General features: G+C 56.3%; 1 protein-coding gene across 4 annotated transcripts in view; it reads right to left on the reverse strand.

The window, feature by feature from the left end:
• Positions 1-14,842, reverse strand: part of ZNF385C (zinc finger protein 385C) — a 76,273-nt gene that overhangs the window by 3,385 nt on the left and 58,046 nt on the right. For 3 of the 4 annotated variants that reach the window (XM_040536786.1, XM_040536788.1, XM_040536789.1), the window contains 6 exons: positions 11,744-11,886; positions 6,843-6,953; positions 3,758-3,917; positions 2,259-2,588; positions 650-837; positions 18-131 (listed from right to left, as the gene is read on the reverse strand). In XM_040536786.1, coding sequence (XP_040392720.1) covers positions 18-131; positions 650-837; positions 2,259-2,588; positions 3,758-3,917; positions 6,843-6,953; positions 11,744-11,886 — 1,046 coding nt within the window. The remainder of the gene's footprint in view (positions 1-17; positions 132-649; positions 838-2,258; positions 2,589-3,757; positions 3,918-6,842; positions 6,954-11,743; positions 11,887-14,842) is intronic. The other variant, XM_040536787.1, reaches the window with a different exon arrangement.

Here is a 14,842-nt window from a genome sequence, read left to right on the forward strand (position 1 = left end):
TGCTGGGAGACAGGTACCTTGAGAATACTCACTGCGAGGGCAGCGTTCTTCTGCAGCTTGTTATAGGGGCTGTACTTGGGCTTGGGCGGCTTCCCAGCCAGCCTGTCTTTGTGCCTCCGGCTGCTCATGTGCTGGAAGAGGAAAAGAGCCCGAGTGATGGGCACCGACCCAGGGACCGTGGCTGGGAAGCCGCAGTCTTGCTGCTGATGGGGACAAGCAGCTGCGCGAGAGCCTGACCACCCCCAGGTGCCCTGCAGGAAGATGCCACCTCCGGGCTGCCCATTTATCCCACAGCTTTTGGACTGGGATGCACCAGCTGCTCCGGAGGGACCCTCTCAGAGCTGGGTCAGATCTCTTCCCTCTCCCCCCCCAAAACCCAAAGCCTGTTTTCTCCCCACAGCAGGAAAAAAAAATATCAATGTGGCCAGGACAAACATGCACAGATCCCCCTAACGCAGGGGAAGGATTTAAATGGGATGCATCCTGTAAATCCAGGCCTCCAGAGAGCCTCCTCTCCCGAGGCCATCAGGTTTTGAGAGGGGGATGCACACCTAAGACCCAGGTGCTTTTACAGAGGTCTTTGCATGCCCATGCCCCAGGCCCGTGCATCTCCCAGAGTAAAGACACGCATGAGGCCTGGCGTTCTCACCTGTTTGAGCTGGGTCTCTGAGTTCACGTAGATCTCACACACTTGGCAGTGAAACGCCTTGTTCTGGATGTTGATGCTGCCCTTGTTGCCGATCCTCTTGGATTTGTGCCCTGCCCGGGACAGGAGCTTGCCTCGGCCTCGCCGCATCTGGGTGCTGTGACCTTCCAGCATCGACTTGTGCTTGGCGCCTGGGTGGCAGAGGGACAGGGACACTCAGCAAGCATCACCTTTATGAATAAACCCAAATCACCCACAGCGGCACCCGGCAGCTCCCTCAGGACCCCAGTCCTGGCTCTGCCCCAGGAGCCCAGGCTTCCATGGGGATGCAGCAGCCCATTCCCAAACCCTTCCAAGCTCTCGCGGCCAGCTGCGCTTCGCAGGCGGACCAGAAACGCTCTGCTTTCCCAGTGACACCCCCCCTCCTTCCTTCCATGTGTCAGACCTTCGGAGAAATTGCTATTTTAAGCGTGATCTGGAGCTCATCGCCCTGTCCTGGGTATTAGCACAGTCTGCAGAGCCGGGCACGCGTCGCCCTCCGTGCCGCAGCATCTGAGCTATGCCCAAGGTCAGAGCAGAGCCGGCTGCCGAGCCAGGAATAGCTCAGCAGGGTTATAAGAGGCAGGGAAGGAGGAACCCCAAATCCCACACACCTGGGAACAGGGTGCTCTGTCCCACCCCTTGCCAGCAAGGGGCTGGGGAGGATGGGGGTGGGCAAGTAATTTAAGCCCCTGCTAATTCATTCTATTTTTTAAGGCATTAAGCAAGGAGCCTCCACTCAGCGCCTGTGCAACAGCCGCAGAGGAGCACCAGCCTGTGAACGTGCTGTTTGTTTGTTCTTTTTCCCCAAATCAGTTCCTGTGCTTGTAACCAGAGCTGACAGAAGCAAAAGGACACATTTGCAGCTACACCATGTCCTGAGCCCACCCCCTTGGGGCTGGGGGTGCTGGTTTCCAGCTCCCACTGTGCCGTGGTGGTAGTGGGGGCTTTCTTTGAAAACCAGGGTGTGGGGCTAGTTGATTTTAGCATCACGTACAAGAGGCTGGGAGCTGGCACTGCAGGGGCCATGGGCACCACTGGGAGTCACCCAGCCCACAGCTGCCACCCAGCTCCAGCCCCCCCCAGCCAGGCAGGGAGCACCGGGGGGGGGGGAAACTGGGGTGAGCCATCACTGCGGGGCTCTGGCCCATGGAGCTCACTCAATTCCCCCAGGTCCTTCTCAAAAGGAGCAGGAGCAGCACCAGGCTGCTTTGGGGGGGATTTCCTGGGCCTGCAAGAGGCAGCTCCAGGTTGGTATCAGCTGAGAGCACCGAGCTGCAACAGAATACAAAGCAGCCCCCAATCACTTGATTAAATACATCTGAAAACATCTCTTAATTAGAGACATGAACAATAAGAGAGCATTTGACCTTGCTAGAATTCACCCCATGAGCCACAGCATAAGTAAAACATGACCACTTATCTTTGCAAGCCACCTTAATTAACCCTTTTTAATTAAAGCACTGTTCATTAACTCATACTGGTTCCCTGCAAGCCCGGGTGGCTCCGTTTCACTGCAGAAACACAGAGGGAAACGCACAGAGCCCATCCCTGGCACAGGAGATGCCCTTACCCGTGTTGTGAGCCTCCAGCTGGGACAGGGAGTTGACGGTCACCTTGCAGGTGGGGCAGTACAGGTGCTGCTTGCTCTTCTTCCCCTCCTTCTCACTCTCAGGGGCCGAGCCAACGCTGCCACCCGACTCGGCTGCCTGCGCCTCGGCCGCCTGCGTGGCCGGGGAGGTGACGCTGGTGGCATCCGAGGTGCCCTCGGACAGCTCGGAGGCCGGCGGGGAGCCCAGTGGTGCGGCGCTGCCCGACAGCTCTGCCGGAGCCTCCTCTGAGCTGGGCGGCAGCACCAGGCTGCTGCACTCGCCGTCCGGCTCCTTCAGGCCATTGCTTTGAGCTGGCAGGAGGGAAAAGGGGAGAGGAAAAGGGAGAAGGTCAGAAGGGGAAAGTTTTTTTCTTGGATGGGTTTTCTGGATTTCAGAGAGAAACACCCATGCCCAAGACCGTCTCAGGCACTGCCTGCTCTCTTTTTATTCCTGCTGTGGGTGGCTCTAACCCAGACCTCTCTCCCACTAAAGCTTTTATCCACAACTCACTGCAGTGTGCTCAGCACAGAAGCCCCAAGGAGCCCGTGGCTCTGGAGGGTGCTCGCTCCCACCAGGGATGTGTGAACCCATATCAGACACCACACTCCAGCAAGGGCAGGGAATGCTTGTTTCCTACAGCCGTTATCTCTATTTCTAAACATTGCCCAGAGACACCAAATCACTGCTCCTTTCCAAGCAGCCTCAGGCTGGGGCGCTACAACCCAGGGCCGGGTGCTGTACGGACACAGCAAAGCCCGCTCCTGCCCCAGGGGCTTTTTGGGGTACTTCTCCAAGGGGGCATTTTGGGGTGTTCCCCACCATGTCAGATGCTGCAGACACACGTAGTTGGGAGCAGACTCTGCTTTGATTGTCCCCATCCCAACACCCGTGATGGAGTGATGTTTAAGCACAGAAAAACCTCAAGGAAATCCCAGCTCCATGCTTCAGCTGCACATCACTGAGCAAGGCTTGGACACACCAGCTTCGTCCCCCTCTCTCCATGGTCAGGATGCGATCCCAAGGTTGAAGCAGACCCACACATCCTCATCCCTCCTTCCACTCCTCACCGCTACAGCTGGCCCACCAAATAGGCTCAAATACTCACAAAACGGGACTCGGGCTTCTTTTGCACCTCTTTAGCGCAAAAAACCACGAGCGATGCTGCTCCCGGCTTGTCACACCAGAGATGCTGGCATACCACAAGAGCTCATTTACTAATTCTTGTGGTGGCATTGGTGACTTGCAGCTTTACACCATCCTAATCCAACCCAAGCAGCAGCTGACCCCCGAGGGATGCTTGGGCACAAGGCTGTGCCCACAGCTGGCAGTGGTTCGCGTTTTAACCAGGATCCTCACTGTGCTGTGGCCACACCAGCATGGTTCACCCAGACCCTGCCACACCACCCAGAACCAGCCAGATCATTGCAGCAGCCCCAGGGGTCACCGCTGCAGGACCCCCCCAGGAACCCCCACCCCGTACCTGCGCCGCCGGGGTCACCAGAGCCCTCCAGGCTGGGGGCGAAGTCAGCCGCGCTGTCCCGGCTGCTGGCCCCCGCTGCCTTCTGCTTGCTCTTCATGGCCTCAATGGCTTTCAGCCTCCGGGCGTGTTTGTGGCCTTTGTAGTGGGCTTCTGCCTGGTTCTGCAGGGGGGAGAAAAAGGGACAATGTCAGTGCTGAGGACGGACAGACGGACGGGTGGGTTAACGGGGTCAGCCCCAGGCTGCTTGGACAGCTTTCCAGCACCCCACTGAGGTGTGCGGCCATCTACCCCGCTGACATCCAACCCCCGGGATCGGGGCCGCCTCGGAGGTGGTATTTTTGGCTGGGTGCAGCACAAAGCCACTTTTCTCCTCTCACCTGATCGCCTCGCACGCAAATACATTCAGGCCGAGGTATCACTTTGCTAAGACATCGCAGCATTGCAAGGCTGAGATAAGGACCCTGCTCTGATTAAATGCATCAAGGCACTTCTAAAAGGAGCCTTCAGGAAGAAAAAAAATCATGACTTCAGAAACATACAATGAATCGCTGGCTGTAAAAATAAAATTAAAAAATACATTGGTGCAGAGGACACGTCTCCCATTGTAACCTAATGGGTGTCTAACATGCAATTTACATTCTCAGGCTCCTTTCTCCCAGAGAACGTCAAATAATGAAGTGCACATTGATGGGTTCATGCCTGCACGGAACTGATAAAAACATCCACAAAAGAAAATAACCCGAACATTTGTGTACTTAGCAGTCAGGGACAATGCAGCATTGTCACCAAAAACAAGCCCAGTTTAGCAATTTATGGAGGCTAAATCCAATATGAATTAAGACACTGTATTGCTGAGCAGCACGGATTAATTTGCACGGCATTTTCAGGGGCCAGCTGAGGCTCCCAGTGCTGGGGAAGGAGCAACATCACTTTCTGTCCCCCCCTTGCAGCTTCCTAAGGGCTGGGAACAGCGCAGCGCCGGCCGGGTACGTGGGAAAGAAAAAGGCCCATCGGAGCGCACGGGGCTGAGCAGAGCCTCATTAGCAAACACAATCAACTCCCATCAGATAACGGGGCTTAGCGTCAGCCTAAGTAGGTCACGGAGCATCGCACGATGATTTGCGCCCGTACGGGGGCTCCTGCAGACGTGACCTCGGGGGGACACAGGCAGGGACGGGGGCAGCAGCAGCGCGTGGTGGGAAAGAGCAAAGCAGCCGAGGCTCAGGGGTCAAAGGCTGAGATCTGGATGCAGCCACAAGCGTGGGTTGGAAGGGAGATGACACGTGGGGGCCCAGGAGCACCAACCCTCCCTGCACCATGCTCCCAGCCAGGGTACGGCTTGGAAAGCACCGCTTTTCCCTTCTGCTGCCTTTCCCAGAGCTGCTTGGTTGCTGAGCAAAATAATTAAGCCTGGAAAAGCTGACTTCGGCTGAAAGAGCTGGATCTCCAGCAGGGCTCTGCTAATACAGCATGGCCAGGCTGGAACCACATCTCTTCAGGCACAGCAGCACTGCAGATCCAGACTGGTGCTCCCCAGTGGGTGCAGCGAGAGCAGCCCCAGGAGCCTTTGTACTCAAGCAGATGAGCAAAGGGGGCTCAGCACCATGTCGCTGCTCCGGGAAGGCACAGCCAAGCACAGGGTGATGCTCCCAGGCTGGCAGCTCTATAAATAACCCCGTGCTGCTGCCTCCCCCTCTGCCCTGCACGCCACAGCACAGAGGAGCGCATCAGCTCACCGACACCGACCTTCCAGAAGCGGTTCCCTGCTGCGCGCTGCACATCCATGCAAAATGTCCCCTTGCTCACGGGGAACCCCCTAGGGTCTCTTCCAAGGCAGGGGGGCAGAGCAGAGCCTGGTGCCACCCCCAGCTCTGCAGTCACCGGCTGTGCAAGTCCAGGCTCGGCCCAGACAACACAGACCTCAATATCCAAAGCTCCCTCCTGACACAGGACAAGGCTCCTTCCCCAGAGCTGCAGCAAGAGGAAAAATACTGGAAGGCAGCCCCCATCTTGGGGTTTTATTGTGATTTCCCCTCCCATCCTCCCCAGGAAGGGGGAATGCAGCTGCAGGTGGTTAAGCTGTAATTCCACCAGGAAAGTGCTCCCTTGGCCGGGGTGATCACCGCAGCCCCGTGGGGTTAGGGGCGCAGCCCAGCAAGGGGCTCTGAGCTGCTGGGGGTGCGGGGAAGGGGCCCCCCCACGCTGCACTCCCAGCCCAGCTGCCTGCAGACCTCTCCTGCCGGGTGCTGGGTTGCATTTGAATGAGAATTCCCTTTCCAACTGTTTAATCAGTTTTCCCCACAAAAGATCAGCTGTGTGCAATTCATTACTGCAGGGATCAATGAATGTTTCCTTCCTCCCTTCTCCAAGGTGGTTGATTTACTTAGAATAAAAGGCTGGGGGAGAGAAAAAACCACCTGCCACATCAGAGCTCTGGGAAGCCAACGCAGGGAAGATTATATTCAGTTCCCAAGGAGCAGATATGAACTGCACGGGCTGATAAAGCAGCTTAAGCACAACCGCCAAGGCCAAGGCAGCAGGGAACAGACCTGAACAAAACGATGAGGAGCGGAAAGACAAAAGAGCTGGCGTGGCGAATAGAGGGCACAGCAGCCCTGGGAGCGTTCAGGCCCACGAGCAAGGAGGAAGCCTCTTCCACCACCCTGCCGGTGGAAGCGTCAGCCAGGGCGAGCGGAGAGCAAGGGAGAGGAGCAGCGAGGAGCTGCGCCACGTGGTGCCCTTATCTTGGGATGCGTGGGCAAGGGGCACGTCTGCCAGCCCGCTCTGCATCCCAGTGGGGCTGTGGGATGAGAGCAAAGGCAGTTTTGCCCTTGCTGCCCCAAGCCAGGGGAAGCAGTGGGGCTGCAGAGCAGCGAGCTGAGGCAGGGCTGTCCCTGCCGAGGCATCCAGGGCTCTCCATGCAAGCACCGACGGGGAGGCTGCAGGCGAGGGAGGAGGATGTGAGCAGCACCTCCATGTGGTGCACCTCGCTCCTGCTCAGCCCCAGGGTGCGTTTCAGGGTGCTGGCACCGGCCCTGCTTGCCCACCCAGCCCCACACTTGGGGCCAGCCCCGTGCCGGCTTACCGCCGAGTTGAACCGCAGGTGGCAGATGTTGCAGGAGATGAACTGCTTCTTCTTGAGCGGGGTGGGCATGCCGAAGGTGTGGCTGATCACCGCCTTCTGCACGGGGTCCATCTGGAAGGGAAGGCAGGCACAGGGTGGCTGGGTGGCACCGGGACCCGCAGCACGCATCCTGTGGTGCTCGGTGTTTGCTCCTGGCTTCCAGGAACAAGCCTGGGGTCTCACAGACCTCTCCGTGACCTCTCCTTATATATATTACTTTATATAAAACCTCTCCGTGGGGTGCTCTCCGTCAATTCCTTTTTATTTTTTAAGCCATCCTTCAAAAACCACCAAATCCGTGCTGTCATCTGGCAGAGGGGAACGGCCCCCGTCCCCACCGTCTCTCTCCTCCGGGAAGTGATGGGGACGTGGAGGGGAGGGGGAACGGCACCACCAAGCCCTGCTCTCACAATGTCCCCCTCCCTCTTCCCCCCCTGCTCCACAGCAGCCCCCAGTGTCGTGGATGGCAAATTATCAGCTTCTGTTAGAGCTCCCATCTGCTCTCCTCGATATCCCAATGACCTGGGAGGTTTCTGAGTGACTTAGCAGGTGCAGAAACCATGGTAAAAGAGGGTAAAATGAGCAACAGCCCCAAATCCTCCACGTGCGTTTTGCCGGGGAGCTGAAAAGTTCCTGTACAAAGCCAAAGGTGTGAGCAGTGCCCGGGGACACCACGGCACAGAGCTCCCGCGGTGCCAACGCAGGGGACAAGGGGACAGGGGTCCCACTTCTCCACCTGGCTCTTGCCCTGCAGCCAGCTTCACCTGGGCTCAGTGGGGTGGTGGGACACAGCCCCACACAGGTGTCCGGGGCAGGGGGACGAGGGTGCCTGCAGCCCCAGGCACGTCACAGGGCACGGTGGCCATGCAAAGCCACCCCGGGCTCCCCCAGCGCCCCGACCACCCCAAGGCGCACATTTCGCCTGCTGGAATCGAATTCCAAGGCTGACGATTTTGCATCACGTCTCGGCTGCCTGCGCAGCCCCTGGTATTTCACAGGGCATGTGCACAGAGGGAGCACAATTATCTGCAACGAGCTGTGTCTTTCCATGAGACTATTCATCAGGGGCAGCGCATGGGGGCTGCCGGCGAGGCAGAAGCATGCAGGCTGATGACAGCCCCTGGCGCTTCTGTCCCTCCCTGATGCTCAGCGTCATTCCTCCGCCGAGGCTGCAAACTTGTTGGAAAAGCCATAATTGTTTTAAACAAAATGCATTTATTAAGGGAGGGGGAAATAAGAATCAGCTCTTTGTTTGAGCGTGGCTATGATCTATAATGCAAGTATTGTTCCCCTACCCTGTGGCATAGGAAGATTATCTTATCTGAGTCCTGCTGTCAGTAGAGCCTTGGGTTTTCAGGCGATCGTATTTCTCTGCAAAGCTATTTAGTTGCTGAGACAGGTGCATCAGTCTTCAAGGCACATGCCTGGACAACAGAGCCATTATCAAGACCCCAAATTCCTTTCCAGGAGTGAGCAGAATGGTAAAGGCAGGTGATTAATGAAGTGCCTGCTCGCTATGAAATTTTTGCTCAGTTACGGAATATAAATGAAGAGGCGTTTGGGGTTCGGTGGAGAACCGGAGGAACCTACAGATGGTGAAGACGCCGCTCCACCCCGACAGCAAACATCGCAGCGTGCAGTCCCCGTGCTGCACAGCACGCAGGCAGGAGCGGGGCTGGCACTCGCGTGGAAGAGCAACACCCACCTTTTCCAGGGAAAGGCAAGAAAAACGGCTCTCATCTCTGCAGCAGCCTCAACCACTGCTTCTTGGCTGGCGGCTCCTCGCTGGGACCAGGAGCTCGTTTAAATCGCCAGGGCCTCCGATGGAGCAGCCCAGCAGCCCTCCTGCTCCATCCACCGCCCCCGTGGCAGGGGGAAGATGCGGAGGGAAGGGGGGAGCAGGCACCAGCATGCACAGACGGAGGCTCCGTGGTGCAGGGACGAGCTCGATGGAGAATTCGGTGTCTGACAACGAAGGGTCCTCGATGCTACTTGCTAGCCACTTACGTGTCTATTAATTAGCGCTAAATTGCAGCCTCTCAGGAAACCTCACTTTCCATTTTGGATGCTTTGGATAAAGGAACCGCATTAGCATCAATACTGGAGGATGTTTTCTCTCTCCAATCAAGTTTTATTCAGTTCATGTTTGCTGTAATGGAGCCCGGCCAGTTTTGCATTCGCTCCACGTCTGCTGGGTGGCCCGAGGGGCCCCTGGGCACCCTTCTGTGTCCCCTCTGTGGCAGGGTGGGTGGGTGGGCACAGCCACCATGCACCAGGTGGCTTTGGGAGCAGGGTGAGGTTGGCCACCTCTCTTTCTGTAGCAGGCATCTCGACGCTGGCTGTTACGTGGGTGCAATTCCTCCCCACTGACCACTTTGCTGTGCATGCAAGCTCCCTGTGACCCCAAAACCCAGTTCCATGCCCCAAACAGCCCCAGAAGCCCCACGCACCCAGCCACAACCACTTCAGCTGCCTTCGCAGCTCTCTGGCCATCCCTGCAATCCAAAAGCCATCACAAAAAAAGTGGGGTAAAGTCCCACCGGGGCAGCCTGGGCGCATGCCAGCACCTTGCCACCCGTGTGAGCAGCATGACGTGGGCACCGGAACTTTTTTGCACGATGCTGAGCGGGGCTGACACTCAAATGCCCCCCGAGAGCCCCCGTTCTTCCCATCAAATGAAAAATAACAAGCACACCGTCAACTTCTCTCTACCGTATGCAGTCTCTGCTATCTCCAAGAGGAAAAAGAACCATTACAGTCCCCTGGGGACCCTGGTGCTGCAGCTTTACGTACCATCTCCCACGGACGTGGCTTTTCCCCCTGGTCTCCAGCACCTTTAACCAAGAACCCCAGGACCCAGCTGCTGCCAGAGCTGTGGGGCAGCTCATCCGAAAGCAGAGGTGGGTTTTTTCGGGCACGGCACGCTTGGAGCATAAAGATCCCAGCTTTATCGCCAATTCTTATTAACTCACGTTACTTTATTTATCCCTGGATGTTCCTACCGATATAAATAGAGATCTTGGAGCCGAACTTCCTGCCAGCCGCCGGGGTCAGCACCGGGACGGAGCATCAGTTCACATTCCATCTTCTGGGGTGGTTTTGCGAGGCGCTGCTAGGTCCTGGGGATTTGCAGCATCGCAAGAGCTAGAAAGTGCCCTTTGAGCACGTAACGCGCCTTCTGTATTGCTAGGATTCTTTTTTTTCACCCTGCTGTTGTTGCTTTAAGTGGCAGGAGAGCTCAGTTTGGAAAGGTTTTGCTCGCTCCAGAGTAAAACATCTGCTGGGTTCATGAGAGCCTTGTGACCTGCTCAAAGTGCAAAGCGTTCAGCTGCGCAGTAGCAAACAGCTCGCGCTCTGCGCTGCTGCAAGGGGTGAGCGTTACCTAGCGGCCTGGGGACAAAACCATGCCAGATCCTGCCCAGCATCACGAGCAAGCAAAGGCCAAACCTCTGCTTTCTTCTTATAACAATTCATTTACGGCAGCTCACTCGGGAAGCACTACACGATGACCCCCTCGCTCCTGCCCCCTGTCCCACCTAGCCCCCATCACCTCTCCAGCATGAGAGCATCCTCACAGGACTAAAAGCACTGGCCTCGGGATGAGCTCAGAGCAACCAGCTGAGGATGCAGGGTGCTGGCAGGGATCAGAGAGCACAGAGCCTGGCAGGGCAGCGGCCGAGCCTGTCCCTGCACAGCCGGGCGCCTCCCGTGAGTGCAGGAGTCATTTTCCAATTTATTTTTTTTTTGAAGCTCTAGAAAGCACGTGCCAAGGCAGGGGCAAGTGAGCGCCAAGCAGAACAAACAACAGTGTCTGGTTCGAGTTAGCTACTGACTCCAGAGACTAAAAAAGGAACACAGACAAAGAGCAGCAACGTTAATGGCATAAAAAAAAATCCTCCTCTCCTGTGTTCCTGCTTGTTAGCACAGGGGAGAGACAGGCTAAAGCTGGGATTTCAAAAGAGCTTAAAGGAGTTAGATGTCTGAATCCCATTCAACAGCAACAGGAATCCGGTACTTAATTTCTGGGGCCGACTTTGAAGATCTCGGTGATAATTTGCACCTTCGGAGCACATTTCATCTCAAAGCCACTTACAAAAGGCTGGTGAGGATCAGGTCCCTGTTTCAGCAGGTGGGGAGGGAGTTCAGGAAAGTCCCATTTTTAGGCTTATGAGTAAAAAAAACAACAGACATTTACCAAAGGCAGGAGCAACCAGACTGCCTGTCCCAGATGCAGGGACCCAGATGTGGGCAGCGTCCCACCCTCAGCGCTGGGCAGGATGGATACCCCTGCTAACATCCTGCTAACCATCAGGACACGGCCTTGTGCTGCGATGTGTGATGGAGGAGCTCTACAAAGTGATGTTCAACCACCTAACCCCAGTGTTTGGTCCCACTTCAGCCCTACCTCGAAGCCCCCACCGGTAGGAGACATCCTGCAGAGACCAGGCTCACCCTGCGCTTGCCTCTCCACACCTCCTCTCTCCTCCATTTTTTCCTCTTTATTTATTTTAAAACTAATGAACTGCTCTCCAGAGCGACTTTACCACTATCGATTCCAGGAGCAAAACCCCATTGATCTTGGTTTCAACAAACCACCTTTTTAATTTTGCTTCCCGAGGGCGACGGATGGGGCGAGAGGCAGCCTTCGAGGGTTCCTTCCTTCGCCCCACGCTGGCACCGCGTTTGCTCCAAGCTAAGGGCAGAGCAGGTGCCTTGTGTAGGTGAAGAAGAGCCCAGTAATTAAGCCAGGAGTTATCTGGCTGGGTTCAAGGAGCAGAAGAATAGAGAAGAGGGTTTTTTTCTGGGGGACAGAGGGAGGAAGGGGTCCGGCGGCCGCAGCCCACCCGCCCACGGGGACTCACCGTGTTGAAGTTGGGGAAGAGGTTGAGTGGGGATGTCCCGTTGAGCCTGAAGGTCAGGAAGTGCTTGATGTCCAAGGAGGGGTGAAGGGGCCGGCCGGGAATAGGCAGCGAAGCTAGGAGGGGACTGCTGTGTCCAGAGGGACCTGGGCGGGCAGAGGGGAGAGAGCAGCGTTAGCACAGGTGGACCCCACTCATGCACGGGGACAAGGCCACCAGGACGGTCCGACACTGCTCTGACCCTTTGGTGACATGTCCCAGACGGGGGAGTTCGGGGCATCCCTCTGGCTTTTGGGTTCAGCCCCAGCACCCCCGCACGAAGCTCGACACAGCCATTTCCATTCTGTGATTCTGTGATTCCACATCGGAGCATTGCATGCGACGGAGTTTGAACCATCTGAAGAACAGCAAAAATCCCTCCCCTCCCCCCAAAAAAAGCACCCCTCTCCTGCGGGATATCCCACGGGGGGGGGCTCCCAAGCAGCCGATGGAGAGGCACGGGGAGCATCCCAGCCACAGCTGCCCCCCCTGAGCAAAACACTGAGCTGAGGGCAGAGGGCAGAGAGATGAGCAGCCCCCAGCACGCCACGGCCCCGGCTTCGCACAGGTGTTGAATTTTGGGCCCCTCCAAGCCTCGCAGGCGCCCCAGCTCTGCCTCCCCGCTGCTATTTTGGGTGGAAACCACCCGCAATCCCCAACCGCGGCTCCGGCAACAGAGCCGCCCACTCCCCATCCAGGCTCTGCTGGCTGCCTTGCATCTTCCCCCGCAAACCAATTGTGAGCTCCAGCGTGCGGTGTAAAAATAGCCTGCGGTTATTAATAATTTTCTGTTTAAAAAGAAAACACCCGTAGGGACAAGGGAACGGCAAACAGAAGGGATCTGGAACCCAGGCATTAGTGCAAAGGCAGCAGTTTTCCATGCGGCCTGATCCATCCCGCCAGACACCTCCCTCCATCCTGCACAGGCCAGGCTGGGAGCCTGCGCCCTGGGATCAAGGAGTGGGGAAGAGTTAATAAGCCAACAAATGAAGAAAATAAAATATTAAAGGTTTCGATATGCTGTGAGCCAAAAAATCCCATTCACATCTCACGCGACTCCATCCCTCCTCCTTCAGCCCCTTTCAGCAGCCTGGACCATGGACAAGGCTATTATTATTATTATTATTATTATTATTATTATTATTATTATTATTATTATTATTATCTTGGTCCTTTTCCACCTTGTTTTCAGGGCTTTGCTCTGCTGGAAGATACTTGGGGTCGCAGCGCTGCCCTCAGCCCACCCTCCCTCTTCCAGCATTAGGAAAAGCGGAAAACCCATCAGGAGAAAAAAAAAAAAACAGCAGCAGCAGGGGAGAGGAGCCATCACCCACCCCACAAACCCCCAAAACCTCCAAAACCCCCAAATCCCCCCACACCGGCTCCTCTACCACGCAGACTTGGCTGGACGAGGAGCTCGCTCCCGCAGCGCATCGTTGCCGCTCCCCCGCTGCGCTTTGCTTTCTGCCCTAAACCCGACTCCCCACTGGCAAAAACCAGGCTGGTGCCGAGAGAAAAATCTGAAATTCAAAGTTCGGGAGATTTTTCTGAATTTCTGAACGGGGAGCTCGCCGCGCTGGCCCTGCAGGCAAAAACGACCTCTTTCTGGGAGAGCGCGCACGGCCGCTCCTTCATCTGCACCGGAGCGGTCCCTGAGTCAGTCCTGACTCCGGGGGAAAAATTACATTTTGCTTCATCAGGCGTGCATTGATCGAGTTAATTCCAGAGTCGCCCAGAAGGGAAATCTGTGAAACTGCTCAAAAAATAAATAAATAAAGTAATAGCAACAGTGACGAGGGAGGCAGCAAGAGCAAGCAGAAATGGGTGAACGATGCATAATTAACCTTCCGAGGCATGAAGCAGTATTTCTGCCTCAAATCATCGGAGATGGCAGCACCCTGCACCCGGGGACCTGGCCCCTGGGGACCCCCCCTCCAGCCTGCAGACGCAGCCCCGACCGTGCCGAGAAAAGCGGTTGCAGCAAAGGCATTTGGGGCTGGATTGCAAAGGTTTCCGCTTGCCTTTTGTCTTTGCACTTTGCATTGATTGTGCTGGCCTTAAAACCTAAGATATATTACGTTCAACACTGGGAGAAACAAGAGGGCAAGCAATGCCTCTGCCCCCATTGCAGGTGACCGAACAAACGAGTTTGGAGCTCTGCGAGCAACACCCGGGTGCTGCTGCCCGGGAAGGTGCTGGGGCAGGAGCACCCATGGGTGCTGCCCACAGACAGACTATGGAAAGGACATGCTAAGCCAGCCCTCGGCATCTTTGATCCCAGTTTTGTGGGTTAATCATTTTAGGGCTGGGTCAGAAATCAGGGGTAAAAGACACAGCCTATTCGGAGAGCATGCAGAAACCCCATCCGAGATTGGACCCTGTGGTAGGAGGTAGGAAAGCCACCTTTCCTTCCAGATTTAGGTTGACAAGACTTCACAAGACCCCAATGAATAGGAAAAGGCCTTAATCAGCATTGTGCATCTTTCTGCAGAGCCCCAGTGAGGTGCAGGGGCTGTGCAAGGAGAGGCCACGAGCCCGTAGCAGGCACAAGGAGGAAAAGCACCACTCAGCTGAAAGGGAACGCGCTGCGGCTGGCGCTGCTCGCACTCCTGTGGCTAAAGGGAAAAAAAAAAAGGAAAATAATCACGCGGCTTGGGGACAAAGTCACCGTCAGCTTCAGCTTGCCTAAACCTCAGATGATCACAAAAGCATGAGCACTAGATGCAGGGAGCAGGCAGCAAGCAGCACAGCCACAGCCCCAGTGCAAGAAGGGCTCCTGGTCACATCCTGAGCTCCCAGACCCATCCTGAGCCCCCAGTCCCGTCCCGAGCTTCCAGTCCTGTCCTGAGCTCCCAGTACCATCCCGAGCTGCTGCTGGGGTGCACGGCCGGGGGGCTGCATGGTGCTGGGGGCACCTCCCCAAGGTCATGGGGCCACAACGGGTCTCACCTTACCTTTGCTGCAGGGCAGATTCTGGCAGCAGCTGCAGGCTGTATTTTTAGGTATTAATTAGACACTCAATTACGGGGATTTGCTTTGGTGAGAGTGGCAGGGCCCCTGGGT

Source organism: Cygnus olor, chromosome 25 (genome assembly GCF_009769625.2).
Source record: "Cygnus olor isolate bCygOlo1 chromosome 25, bCygOlo1.pri.v2, whole genome shotgun sequence".
In the NCBI taxonomy this organism is placed as follows: domain Eukaryota; kingdom Metazoa; phylum Chordata; class Aves; order Anseriformes; family Anatidae; genus Cygnus; species Cygnus olor.